Below are 15,407 nucleotides of genomic sequence, written 5' to 3' on the forward strand. Positions count from 1 at the left end.
ATGATTTGTATGGGTCAATTTTTAATCTGTTGTCATTTTGTTGTTATCAACCTTCACCTCACTGATACCTAAAGAGTGTACATATTTTGCATGTGAAATGCCAGTAACAAACACAGCAATTTTACTCTGATGGTCTCCATCCTTTCCTCAATACGCACCCTCTCCTTCATAACAATGAATTGCGAATTACCCTGACAGCTTCATTCACAAGGTTCTCCTAGATTCCTTAGAGAGCCCCCAACCACAGGCATGTTGAAACATTTGCTTTCCCATCCTTGTTCAAATGAACAAAAGCTTTGTCTAATACTTATGTCATCAATGAGATAATAAACTCTACCCTTCCTTTCTTTCTTCAATAATATAAAAGGAATGTGTGTCTTAATTGGCTTTTGCTTCACTCTCTTGGTGTATACCACCTGACTTCTTGATTTGAGCTATGAATTTCATAGATTATACTGCAATATGAGGTGGATAATAAAATATTTTTTTCTGTGTTGGATAGAGGAACTTTTTGTCAAAATCTGTCTCTACAACATCCTAATGATGATATTATGCAGTTCCTCACCTTATCACTTTGTTGTACTGTTGATCTACTGGTGACTACCTATTCCCTACACAACAAATTTTATCCAAATCACCCTCCTAGTACTACTTGCTTTTGTCACCTCACCCAAGTACTATCCCTACGGAAAGGAGATGTACCGGTCAAATTCTCATGTCATTTACCAGCTAATTTCCAACATGTATTTGGGTCATCCAATAAGGATTCACAAAGGGCAAATTAAACACAGACAGCAGACAACTCTCCACAATACAACCATCATGACTTGCATCTCTGCTTCACTTCTCAGATGATTTGGTGCCTCAATTACACATTCATAACCACACACATTTTCAGGTTCGGATTTACTCTATTCCACGTTCTTGATAGCTGCAACATAAATAGGCCAAACAAATTTTTAAATCCTGTCATTGTCTACTGTCACTCTTCCTCAATTTCTATCTCCATTTCAATCTATGAATTCATTTATGTGTTTTCTTGTTCCCATGCTCCTATATTTTGCAGATTCTCTTCATTGTGCAAATTTTATTTACAAAGTTTATAAACACTGAGATATACAATATAATTAAAAACTACTTTTTGAGTGTCTCAAATTTTAGTTTTTCGGTCACAGTGCTTGTCTGCATTACAATTCCAGCCTGTCTTTTCCTACGTCAAATGCTGTTTCTCACTATTTCCAACTTCTCAGCTTTTTTTTTTTTTTTTTTTTTAATACTTCAGGGATTTTTGTTCTGATTAGCCCATTTTTTATCTTGCTATGATCCTATTGATGAAGAACCTTGTATTTTCCTTCTTACTTTGTGAATACTTCTGCTTAAACCCATAATACATTCTCTTCTACAACCGAAGAAATTTTTTTTCCTCTGAAAGCTGGTGTCCCTATCAACCCATGCTTGTACGAAGATTGACTGAAAAGTAATGCCTCCACCTACTTTGTGAATACTTCTGCTTAAACCCATAATACATTCTCTTCTACAACCGAAGAAATTTTTTTACTCTGAAAGCTGGTGTCCCTATCAACCCATGCTTGTACGAAGATTGACTGAAAAGTAATGCCTCCACCTTTTTAACTATTCAACAGTTGGCAGCATTGGTATGTGACAGGTACTGGATTGTTTTGCAACCTCTTCTCTACAGCTCCAGTTGGCAGGAAGCCTTAGCACTGAACAGTTGTGTTGTTACAGTATAAAGTATGAATTCCTGCAGAGACAGTCGGTCAATGCGATTTAAGCAACGTGCAGTCATTGAATTCTTGACAGCAAAAGGTGTCACCCCAAAGTAGATTCACCAGAGAATGAAAGCAGTTTTTGGTGATTGTGTTGATGTAAGTAGTCTGTGTCGTTCGGCAATTAAGTTTAAAGATATTGAGGCGGTTCATCTGACCTGCGTGACAAAGAAAGAGTTGGACGGCCTGTGACAGCAACCACCGAGTTTCACAAGCAAAATGTTGACAGACTGATTCAGGAGGATTGTCGTGTCACTCAGAGAGAAACTGCAAGCACAATCGGCATTCCACAAAAACATGTGGGTCACATTATTGCTTTGCTTGGCTATCAGAAGATCTGTGCACGATGGGTACCCCAGATTCTGACTCCTGAAATGAAAGCACACAAACTTGAAATTTGCCAGGAACTTCTCTCGCATTATGAGAATGAAGGTGATGACTTTCTCCATTCAATTGTGACAGGACACAAAACATGGGTACACCATTACGACCTGGAGACGAAACGTCAGTCTATCGAATATCGACACAAAGACTTGCCCCAGAAAAAGGAATTCAACATGCAGCCTTCAGCTGGGAAAATCATGTCTACAGTGCTCTGGGATGCATATTGTGTTATCCCTGTTGATTTCCTTGATCGTGAAACAACAATAAATTCTGAGTGTTACGTCACAACGCTGTGAACTCTGCAACGCCGGCTAACAAGGCTCCAAAAGGAAAAGGTAAATGTTTTCTTGCAGCATGACAATGCCAAACCACACACTTCACATGCCACCAAAGCAGAACTTCAGAGACTGAATCTCACCACCTTACGGCATCCTCCATACAATCCAGATGTAGCACCATCTGACTTCCATCTGTTCCCAATAATGAAAGACGACCTGAGGAGACATCATTATGCTTCTTACGAAAACATTGAGGGAACTGTGAGACTGTGGACATGGAAACAGAGTGTTGACCTCTTCCGTGATGGCTTCAGAAAACTTGTTCACTGTTGGCACAAATGTATCCAATTGGCTGGTGATTATAAGGAAAAGTGGAGATTGCTAATTAAAAATCACATTCTAAGGATTATTTCTGCATTTACTTTATTAAAATATTCGCATCCAAACCCAATTAATAAAGGTGGAGGCATTACTTTTCATTCAACTCTCATATATCTGCCACCATCCAGAAACTGAGTTACTGTTCCTTGATTGTAGTTTCTTTTTAACTGGGGTGCACATAAGTGGACAGCTGTCTGATTTGTGGACTATTCCTTTACATTTCTCCCAAATACAGTTGAAGCATGTGATTTGTAAGTGTAGGAATTGGTATGGCACTAGGCAAAAGAAAGAATTCTAGGATATCTCAGCACATGGTAGTCTCAAAGTGCCTCTTTACTTTGGCAACAGACATAGCTGCCATTGTTCAGTATTCTAATGCATTACATTAATGTCACAATGTCTGCTCACAGAAAGAGAGAACATGGAACCACCTCACCCCATCAGAATGCCTGCTAGTGACTTCTTGGTATGATACCAAATTATCATGCTACTTCAAAAAACACTTCTTGTGGGTAGGACTGCATTCTCACAGCAAGTGAAAATTAGACATTGGCTACAAGCCATTTGACTATGTAGATAAGCTATACTTTCTTAAGGTATCATGTAATGTCACACAGAATATATCCTGTTAAATTATACTAATGGGGATACTTTAAATGCTTTGGGAAAGTAATGCAAATTACTGCATTTCTGAAAACTTACTGTTACATCTTCTCAAAAGGTTCTCCTTCAGATCGGATGGATTAGAGTGCTCTCTCAATCAGCTTACTGAAGTCCCCATGATATACTCCTTGGGAATGACAGCAGGGCAACTCACAACGAGGTAAGGCCATGTCAGGAGATTCAAAATTAAGCCCACAGATCTTCTTACAGAAGAGAGAGGGGAACAGAGACTGTGAATGAGAGAGAGAATGGGAGTACATTTGTGACCTTTTTGTAAGAGTTTTAGAAAGTATTCCTGCAGCATACTATGCTGAAGTTACTGTAATATCTTGACTATCCTCCGTAATGGATGACGAAAATCAGCTGTATATGATTAGCAATTATAAATAAAATAATCTCGGTCTGCAAGGATGGTTTTATAGCATTTTTTATTATATGATCAGTTTTGCTGTATATGATTAGCAGTTATAAATGAAAAAGACTCTGGCTGCAAGGATGGTTTTATAACTTTTGTTATTACATGATCAATTTGGGGAATTCATTTTCTCATCCTCAGGTGTACCTGTGCACGTAACAAATTTTTCAAAAATTTCTTTCTGTAACTGCATATACAACACAACAACATTCCTCTTGATGTATTTGTTACAAGTTGTCAAGGCCATAGGACATAAGATCAGGTCAAAGTTCTTATGCCGGAAGTCAGAATGTATGAGGAGTGTTCAAAAAGTGAGGTGACTTTTCAAATTCCTCTTGATGTATTTGGTACAAGTTGTCAATCCCATAGGACATAAGATCAGGTTAAAGTTCTTATGCCAGAAATCAGAATGTATGAGGAGTGTTCAAAAAGTAAAGTGACTTTTCAAATTGCGTTGGCAATGTACATTTGATTATCGATCTTTTTTCCTGTTATGTTGGTACACTTGTCCTGAATGTATGTTCAGAGTTTTTCTTTTGACAGATAGAAAGGTTAGACATGTTTTAGTGTGCTTGGCAATTTTAGATTATTATAAAAAATGGAGCAAAGAATTTGCATCAAATTTTGTTTGAAAAATGGAATCAAGTGCTCTAAAATACTTGAAATATTGACAGTGGCATATGGTGAGTCTACTCTGAGTAAAAAAAAAAAAAAAAATGTTTACAAGTGGTACAAGCTCTTCTAAGATGGCTGCGAAGATGCCAATGATGAACCTCACTCTTGACACCCCAGCACATCAACGACAGATGATAACATAAAAGCTGTGAAGAAAATTGTTTTCAAAAATTGTCGAATTACCATTAGAGAAGTTACTGAGGATGTTGGCATATTGGTTGGCTCATGTCATGCAAATGTTTCAGATGTTTTGGGCATGAGAGGTGTGTAAATGAAGATTGTTCCAAAACTTCTGAATTTTGATCAGAAAAACTGTCGCATGAGCATTGCTCAAGAGCTCTTGAATGACGTGAATGATGATCCTGATTTGCTCAAAAGAATCATCACTGGTGACAAAACATGTCACTGAAACTAAAGCCCAGTTGTTCCAATGGAAGCATCCCGGAGAATTAATACTGAAAAAGCCCGCCAATTTCGATCAAATTTCAAAGTTGTGCTCACATTTTTTTTTGTTCCATTTACCATGATTTAATGCATCATAAACCTTTGGCTCAATGTCATATGGTCAATAAGGAGTATTACCTTAACGTTATGCACTGTTTCCATAAGCAATACACAAAAGATGTCTGGAATTGTGGAAAAACAATTCTCGGCTTTTGCATCACAACAATGCACCTGCTCATTCATTGGTGCTTATGAGAGGTTGTTTTGCACAAAAACAACATGACAATCATGCCTCAGCCACAATATTCACTGGATTTGGTCCTCTGTGACTTTTAACTGTTCCCAAAACTGAAGAGACCTATGTAAGGATGAAGATTTTCAATGACTGAGGAAATAAAAACTGCATTGCTGGAAGTACTGAATGCAGTTCCAAAAAGCGCTTATGAGAAGTGTTTCGAGGATTGGAAGAAGCACTGACACAAGTGTATTCTATCTAAGTGGAATTACTTTGAAGGGGACAACAAGAGTATTGATGAATAAATAAAAAATTTTCTTAAAAATACAAAGTCACCTCACTTTTTGAACACACACCGTACAAGGAATTACAATAACTCATAGCCAAGAATATTTTCTGTCTTCGCAATGTTAATGTGATTACTTATTAACAAATTTACAACTGAATTAAAACTAGTTGTAGCAGTTTTTTATCATTTGATGTCTTACAGGTGATTATTCACCTAATTTCATGCTGTAACTGCGCGACATGAAATGGTATTTTACTAATTTCAGTGGCCTTTCAGATTAATATTTACTTGTGTTCAGTAATGTCATAAATGTTTATAAGGTGTAGAGACTGGTTACACACTTCCAATTTAAATGGTTTTAATTCAACAGTAAATGGGTTACCAACAATATGTAATAACATTAACATTCCAAAAATAGAAGATACTATTGACTTAATATTTGGTCTTGGCTAACAATAATTGTAATTTCATGTATAATCTGATTTAAGTACACAAACTTTAATCTGATCTTACAGCCATTAGGCTTGAGAACTAGTGACATACATTTTATGACAATGCTGGTACACCGTATATGTACTTTTCTAATATCTATTATTCTACCTCTGAGGTTCTTACAATTACATACTCTTTAACATACAACTATTTGGTGGTATTTGATTGTGTCTCAGAGCTCCTCCAGAATAATGTTCACTTAATTTTATTGTAATGGTTTTCAACTACATAACTGGTTTGTGTTTTTACAGATGATATTCCCACAGTAAATGTACCTTAATTTTAAGTATTAATACTGTTTTCTATGACTATGCATAATTACACCATGGGTCAAACAAGATAATTCTAGCAATTTTAGCAACTTCTAATTTATCATATGACTTTCTTATAGGTAAACACTCATCTGATTTCATGCTCTGACTCTGTAGCCTATGGAGCATAAAATATTTTTCATTATATACCAATTTTTATATATATTTTCACTTATGTTCAGTAGAGAGCTTTGCTGTCAATGCCATAAATGGTTATTGCCTACTGTGTGAATACACAATACTACTAAAACAGGTTTAAACAGAATTGTAAATTTGTTACCAATAACATGTAATGATATTAACATTACAAAGGCAGAAAACGTTATTGGCTTAGTATCTGGTCTGGGCTATGAGTCATTATAATTCCTTGCATATTCCAACAAAAGCAAAAAATACTTAACCTGTTCTTATGTTCAATAAGCTTAACAACTTGCAGCATATACTTTACAAGAAATGCTGCTATTTTGTATAATGCAGTGATGGAATGTAATGATTGGAAAATTTTGTCACATGCTCAGATGCCTCTCAACATACGAATGAAATTCCCAGTATCAATTACGTACTACAATAAAGTCATTAAGCCATCCTTGCAGCCAGAGGCTACTTCATTTATAATTACTGTACTGCCTTCTTCAAGAGTGGTTGTGGTGATGTAATAATCTACTTTTCAATTATACATGACCATCAAAAAATATATAATTCGCATCATTCACAAAGTCTTTATTTTCTTGGTGGATGAAATAGAGAGACGGTATACACTGTATGACTGACCCAGAATTATATAGATGAGATGAGGAAAGACAGGAAAGACCAGAACAAATGAAAAGGTACTTGGCAGTTAAGAAAGAACATGATATGTACATACGTTTATAAGGACTATTACTGTGTACCTGGAATGACTATTATCTTTGTGAAAATTCCTTTCTTGTTGCAGTAAACATGGCTATGAAGGGAAAAGAATCTTAAAGTGGCAGATGTAGCTTCATGCCACTGAGATTTAAACTCAGATGCAATTGAAATGGTAAATCACAACATGAAAATACTCTGATTTTAACTTCATGAATGATCTGTTTGAAGCACTTCCACTGCTTACACATTGTTGAAATTGTTACATACATTTCTGGCATGTGAGAAAATGGACCAAAATCCAGTTAATCTCAGAATCTAAAGTCTGATCCCAGTAATAAGACAATGGCTAAGCTTTTAGAACACAGATTTACTTGTTAATACAAGTAATACACCTTGACTACCAGTCTGGTAAACTGACATACACAACTGATAGACCTAGACCAACATTTGAAAAATAGATAACACAAATGCCAAAAGACTACTTTATACCATAATTTTTAATTGTTTTCCTTCTGTTCGGAAGAACAAAAGCTTTGAGGAAAACTGATTGATTACCAGTACCCAGCAAGTTACACAACAGTCTTTCATCAAAAGGTAAACAATAAAATTAAGTGTTTGAACACTGCTGCTCTGACAGATTTTTGATGTTGTATTTCTTATCCTAAGCAAAGACAGTTTATTATTACATCTAAAAAGATATCATCCAAAACAAAGGACCACAAATAAACACAAAAAAATTGTATTTACCAGGCAATAGCAGATAAACACATGAAAAATGTGGCATATAGATTATATTTTCACACCAAAGTTTCCTCTACAAACAGTGGAGGAAGTAATCTATCCATTCAGGGCTTGAGTAAAAATTCATCCGAGGTTGCAAGCCAGAGGGGATAAGAGGAAATTCATCTATGAAATTTTGGCATGAAAACAACATTTGAAATACTGAGAAGTTAGAAGTTACAAGAGAGCAGCCAATTAGTTCAGAGGTAACATAAGATCAGATTGAAATCTGTAGCATACATGAATATGGGTATGTGCAAAGAAAAGGAATATTTTCTACATTTGTCTTATCTGTGTTTCTAGCATCAGTGTGCTCTTAGAATAACCTTGACTTGTTAACTGCCCTTTCCATAACTTTTGAATAATCTGATTTTTGAAACTTGTCTTCCAGTAGCATTTCATGCTCCATTTGCCTCTCATTCTGTCTTATTTTGCTACCAATGACTTGTAATTATGGTTGATTTTTGAAGTAAATACTTGAAGTGTGTTATACCTTCCAACTACTTCCTTGTTGTAAAATGAACATACCTCTGACTCCTAAGATTAGTACTGAATCACCTTTTGTCCATAATTTTTCTGTCACTGCCTGGTACAAGGGACATGTCATTAATAGTTATAAAACTGTAACAAAATTAAACTTTCTTATGACTACATATACAACAAAAATAGTACTCTGAGCCAAAGGTATAATAAAAATATAAGTCTTCATCATGGCAAAATAAGCACAGGCTTTTTCTAACAAAAGCTAATGGCACTTGGCTGGAAGGAATTTGGGACTTGCAAATGCAACACTGGATGCTCAAAGATAATTGTACAGATACAGTAGCTTATAAGTAAATGTCTTTTCACTCCTTTTAAATTGTGTGTGGCATGCAGTTGTAACTGTCATGATGATCATGGTTAGTATGATGACACTAAGCAGAGTCACTAAAATGAGCACAGTACAAACACAATTCTGTGCTGAAAATGGTCAAAAGGATGTAAAAATAATATTTAAAATGGAAAAAATAAAGAAATTAGAATGATCAAATCACCTTTGCAGCCTTTTTTATCCATGCAAGCAGACAAATACAAGAAAAGAAAAATCAGTAAATTATAAAGGCAACAGTTATACACATTTATTAGCTAAAAAAGCTGATAATGATGCTCTCACATTGAAGGACAGAGTTTATCATGTGAGAATACAATCAGTTTTGTCACTATACTTTAAGACATCTAAAACAGAAATATTTCAGAAATAAAATTGAAAATAGTACAAATGTTAACAGTATCTAAATATATCTATTCACTAAAGGCATGAGGCATACATCACAAGAACCCATTCTGATGGGTTATTTAAAGTACAGGTTAGTCATGATAAACTCTTTCTGTGTTGTATGGTAAAACTAAGAGGTTACGAAACTAACAACAACACTAAATGGAATTCTAGTGAGCTGAATCTACAGCAGTTGCTATTGTAGTTTCACTATAGAAAAGGTGGACAGATATTAAAGAGACTGCTGGTCTGTACAAAAATATTACAAGTGTTGCTGCAACAACTGCACAACAGGAAGCTATTATCAAAATATTGCTGCATCAAATGGCCCTTTCCATTCAGTAAGTTGCAAAATGAAGTATATAACTCTGCTTGAAGACAGAACATTTTTTTATTTGTCAGTACCATTATATATAAAAGACAAGCTATTTCTGTCACTTTTTTTGCGCCACAGAAAGCAGTGTCATTAGCAACAAAATGAAAGCTTACTGAGAGTATAGTTCTGAAAAACACTGCATTTGTTATCATAAAATAAAGTATTCACTGCCATCAAACACATTTATTTTTTCTGAAACTATAAATGGACAGCTTGTAATTGCAAAGAAGTAAATGGTCTCTTACTTGAGGTTTAAATTTCTCCAAGCATATTAATTTTATGTCTCCAACATATGTTTTCAACCACTAATATTTATATTGATTGATTTGTTTTCTTAAATTACTTGAGACTAAGCTGATTTGTTATGAAATACATCACTACATACATTAATGACAGATGGTATAACTAACTAAATAAACAATTACAAAATAACAATAAATTATTTACAACTGTAGTATTCTCAAAATTTACAGCCTCTTGGAGTAAGAAAGAAAATCAGGTCATTTTGCCCACACTACAGCCTTTAATGTGTTTCATAGTTCATCAATACACTAAACAGAGATTTCTTTGTATCACAAAAATCTCAAATCAAGTGTCATACAAATGGTGAACTCTGTTACAGGTTATACCTGACAGAGACTATATAACAGAAAGGAACACTGTTGATATTGCAATCTGCAGCCTTTTTCTGGCATTTGTTGATGTTTTGAATCTGTTTATTGGAGCGAGATTACATTTAATAAAAATAAAAATTGATCTGCTTCCAGTTGGTTCGCATTTTACATGAATATATTAAACTACAGTTTCCAGAGCTATGGCAAGTTGTACGATGTTGGAAATTAAACAAAAGCTTGGAAAAATGAAAGGAAACACAGTAATAAGAATGGCATTCAACTCTGTACAATACAAAAATCCACAGACTCTCTTACTGAGAATTATTTGAAGTAAATAAAGTAATATTGTTGTGGAAACTCACTTTGGGGTTCTTGGGATCCTGTCATAAGTGAGAATTAATGTTGATTATAGAATAAATTCAACTTTCAGCTAGTGTTGTGATTATGTTTGGCCAGAAACAAACCTTACTATGTTCATCCATGTATAAAATTTAATTTAATATCAAGGGTAGTGAATAGATATCATCAAAGGGAAGAAAACTACTCATAACAATCAAGGAAGTACAAACTTGAACACAAAAAATATGTTCACTCTTAAGAAAAAAAGAAGTGTGGAACAACTGTGCAAGTATGAACCTAGCCAATCACTATAGTGAATAATTTCAAAAGCGCTCAAATGAAAAAGCAATGTTACATTAATCTAAATGAAATTGGAGGCCATTTAGTGCACCTGAAAGAGAAGCAAAATAATTATATGAGCAAAATTCTGCACAAGATTCTGAAGAAAACATAAAAAATTTGTGTGTGGTAATGAAAGATTTCAAAGAGTACAATTCTGAGACACAAGATTTCGTTACCACACAGTGAATGTCATAAACTGAATTTCGAATTTAACCAGCAAAAAACAGGTTAGTACAAACTAAACCAAACTGTTCAGCTTTGTAAGTAATAAATTTTTGTGGCTCTGCAGAAGCACTTGTGTTATGCCACTGTGTGCCTACACTGGAAGCATAATTTGGAACAAATAGTACACTATTTTTATCCCTGCAAGAAAAAATATACATCCAGTGATGTTCACTTGATCATTTGGGAAGAAGAGATGCCGACACCTTGCAATGAAAACCATAAAAATACATTTCAACCCTGCCAGTGGAGAAAAATATTAGTGATAACTGGGGTGAAGGCAAAGGCTTTCGAATTGAATTTTTCTCTTTATATCAGGGCAAATGTTGAGAATTAGGTTTTGAGATTTTGATAGATTTTGTGTTGGAAAAGAACATCATAACCATCTTCTCTAAAGATGTACACATGAATGGCACTGAGAAGCAAAAAAAGTAAACCACTACTGCATTAAAATTTAAGTACAAAGTGCCTGTTATGGGCTGCACATTGCTAAAAATGCATGCATTCAGAATGAAGGCTGCATGTATGATGTCAATCACAGCAAAGCAACTAAGGCTGACTTCATCCTCCTAGAAGCAAATGTTGAGTATTCAGTAGTAAAGTGACTGTCCACATTAGAAAAAGGAGAATCCCCAAATGTTTAGTTGTAGGGTATTGCAAATAAACTGATGGATACTGCTTGTCTGAATCAACATGGCTAAGACTAATAAGAGCAATGAAATAATCAATTAAAAAAAAGAAAAGAAAAAGAAAAAACTACACACAAATGGTTTCAAGACTTTTTAATAACACATTGACATCAAGCATTATTTTTTTCCCTAGAATATTGAAGCTGCTGAAATATTGTAGAATGTAATGCAACAGAGCAGATGATTGATGATGAAAAAGACATACTTCCAGTGTAATTAACAGATTAACAAATTTGTGCTACGGGGTTTGACAGATACAAATTACGATGTCTGCTCAAAAACTTCCGGAACATCCATAATTTCATGCCAATGGTGTGCTGGAGCAAAGTGCAGTTGGCATTCCTGGACACACCTGTGTTTAGTGTGTAACTATATGAAGTTTCATTGTTTTATGTTGGTTACTTATTGTTCAGTGCTGTATTCAGTAGAACGTTGTGTCACACAGTTTGCGGATTTCGAGATATCAGAGTTATAGGAGCAACACATCATCATTCAATTTTGTGTGGAACTCAAGGAAGCCTTTCCAGAGACACACCAAATGATGCAGGAACCCTACAGTGATGAATGCTCAAGCCATACTCAGTATTACAAATGTTCTCGTGGTTTGAAAATGGCTGGAGAGAAGTTAAAGATGACCCTCATTCATGAAGCCTTTCAACATCTATCAACAATGCTCATGTCAGAAACATCAATGAAACTGTGCATGCCAATCGAAGACTGACTGACTGAGAGATTTCAGAAGAATGTACCATTTCAGTTAGATCATGTCAAGGAATCCTGACACAGCATCTTGGAATGCTTTGTGTTGGTGCCACGTTTGTTCCATGGCTCATGACTCCAGACCAGAAAGACCTTCGCCTCACAATCTGAGGAGAGCTTTAGGGTCACACAAATGAGAACAAGAACTTCCTTAAGAGAATCATAACCAGTGATTAGATGTAGGTCTATGGCTATGATATTGAGACCAAAATTGGAAAAGGTTCTCCCCGACCAAAATAAACTCACCAGGTCAGATTGAATGTCAAAGCCATGCTGATAGTTTCTTTGACTTTGAAGGATTAGTTCTTTATGAATTCATGCCACAGTGACAAACTGTTAATCAATGGTACTATTGGGATGTGTTCCAATGCCTGCAAGAAAATGCGAGAAGGAAATGGCCTGAAACGTGGCAAGAAAATTCATGGTTCTAGCATCATTATAAGGCACCCACACATTCATCTCTGTTGGTGCATGCCTATTGCACCAAAAAATTAAATCACTGTGCTTTCTCATCCTCCATGCTTTCTAGACCCGGCCACTGTGGACTTTTTTTATTTACAAAGTTGAAAATTATATTGAAAGGAGGAAGATTTATAATGGCAGACGAGATAAAAGAAAATCTGCAGACAGTGCTTCATGCGATCCAGCAAGAGGCATACTAAGACTGCTTCTGGAAGTGCAAACAGCACTGGGAGCGGTGTATCAATTGTGGAGGAGAGTATTATGGAGACCATGCACAATTAGTAAAAGGTAAGCATAGATGAGTTTTGTGGACTAAATTCTGGAACTGACTGAACAGACCTTGCATAGTGGAACTGGATGTAGGCTACAAAAATGCTATGCTCTAAGTTCAATATATGTTGCTGCTGGTGCCCATAACGGAGTACAAATGTGCCCCCCCCCATCACCCCCCCCCCCCTCCCCTGCTCTCTCTGTCTCTCTCTCACACACACATGTGCACACACGCACACGCACACACACACTCACTCATACAAAATGGAAAATTACAGCATCGTATATTATGGAATTAAAAACTCATACAGATACCAGTATAAGAGAAGTTTTGTAATTGTGTATTTTCAGTTTTTCTTCTCATGGAATTGTTAAGTAAAAAGCATCTCACTGTTGGTCAGGCTCAGTGGTTGTTTGGCATCTGTGCTTCTGAAAAGTCTTTCCAGGAATTGCGCTTTTTAAATACACTGCACCAAGTATCGCTCAGTTTCTCATTCTTCTGATGCTATGACTTCATTATATAAAACTGCTTTGTCCAAGAAAAACTTCTTGGGACTTCCAAAGTCATCCACCAAGTCATATACATATATCATGAACAAGACTCCCCTGGGTAAACCTACAACAACTTCCACATCTGACAGTATTTCCCTATTGAGAATGACATTGTCTGTTCTACTAGCTAACAAGTCTTCATTCCCATCAAAAAGCTGGTCCAACATTCTGTAAACTCATATTTTGTTCACTAGGCGAAAGTGTGAAAGCAATTTAATGGCTTTTTGAAGTCAAGAACCACATCATCAATCAGGCCTATTGCCTCCCAGACCTTAAGGGAAAAAAGGACTGATCCCAAAAGGGAAGACTTCCAGTTTTCAAAAAGGTCATTATGTAGAAGCATGAATTTTGTTCCATAATTTTACAATCATTATGCCTCAGTGACAGGCATGTCCAGTGACCATTCTGGGAAGTAGGTGCTGGTCATTTTTCAATCACTTTAAATACTCTGCTGCTCCAACAACCTACAAAAAGTTAATGCTAAAAGAGAGCAAGTTCTTTTACATTGTTTATACATGGTGAGTTACCTAAAACTTGAGCTCTCAAATACTGTGGAAATGGAAAGTGCTACTGATGTGTAGTTTTCACACAATGGATTGCTTGTCAGGGGCTCATATTGTTAGTCAATAAACAGACTGTAATAATAATTAAAAAGTCGATTTTTTGTGTAAACACATTTTTTAAATGGAACAAAGCCTATTGACATTAAAAAACTAAAAGAAGCATACCTGAGAATGACAGTGGTGTTTGTTGTAGGATTCAAATGCAAGCTAAAATGCAAGCTGTTTACAAGATATCATGTACTGAAAAGTTTTCACATCGACATCTGTTTGTGCCATTCAACCTACATATTTGCTAGGTATGATGTTGTTATGTTTGCTTACAGTGTGTTTGAGCATTCCCTAAGTGCACTGCAATTAGTTAGTCAATTAGTGTGTGAGACTCAAAGCAGCAGGTCATGAGTGGATGATGGTATTTACCAATGTAGGGAAAGCCGACATGCTCATGGTTTATCGCAGTTGGTCCTTGTGTGGTGTATGTGGCATGATATCCCAATAGACATCAACCATCTTGGCAATTATTTATCAAACTTTTTAACCAATTACTCAAAAGTGGCAGAGTAAAACCTAGAAAATGTAACAGAAGAAAACAAGTAATGACAGAAAAGGGAGGAAATTAATGTTCTTATCAGTCAGGCAAATTTCCTACACATTCTCCATCAACATAGGTTCCATCCATATCACACCTCATTCCCTCAAGAGCTGCAAGGAAGCTATTATGAGAATCATGTTAACTTCTCCACATGGGCATTAAGACAGGATACTCCACATACATCATGTACACTCATGTTCAGAAAAAAAGGAACACCCTGAATGACTAGAGATAGGACAGTCATATTCACAGGACATGTACATTAGTATGTTCTGCAAAATGATTAGCATTCCAGTCACCTCAGTTCAGCATGTGTCCCACAGCCTAGTAGGCACAGGGTCTGCCATGGACCCTGATAGCTTGTTACACACATCTACATTTACATCTACATG

General features: G+C 35.8%; 1 protein-coding gene across 1 annotated transcript in view; it reads right to left on the reverse strand.

The window, feature by feature from the left end:
• LOC124545801 (RIMS-binding protein 2-like) overlaps positions 1 to 15,407 on the reverse strand; it is a 195,294-nt gene that overhangs the window by 71,981 nt on the left and 107,906 nt on the right. Inside the window, exon 5 of the mRNA XM_047124746.1 lies at positions 9,018 to 9,026. Coding sequence (XP_046980702.1) covers positions 9,018 to 9,026 — 9 coding nt within the window. The remainder of the gene's footprint in view (positions 1 to 9,017; positions 9,027 to 15,407) is intronic.

Source organism: Schistocerca americana, chromosome 8 (assembly GCF_021461395.2).
Source record: "Schistocerca americana isolate TAMUIC-IGC-003095 chromosome 8, iqSchAmer2.1, whole genome shotgun sequence".
NCBI classification, from domain to species: Eukaryota; Metazoa; Arthropoda; class Insecta; order Orthoptera; family Acrididae; genus Schistocerca; species Schistocerca americana.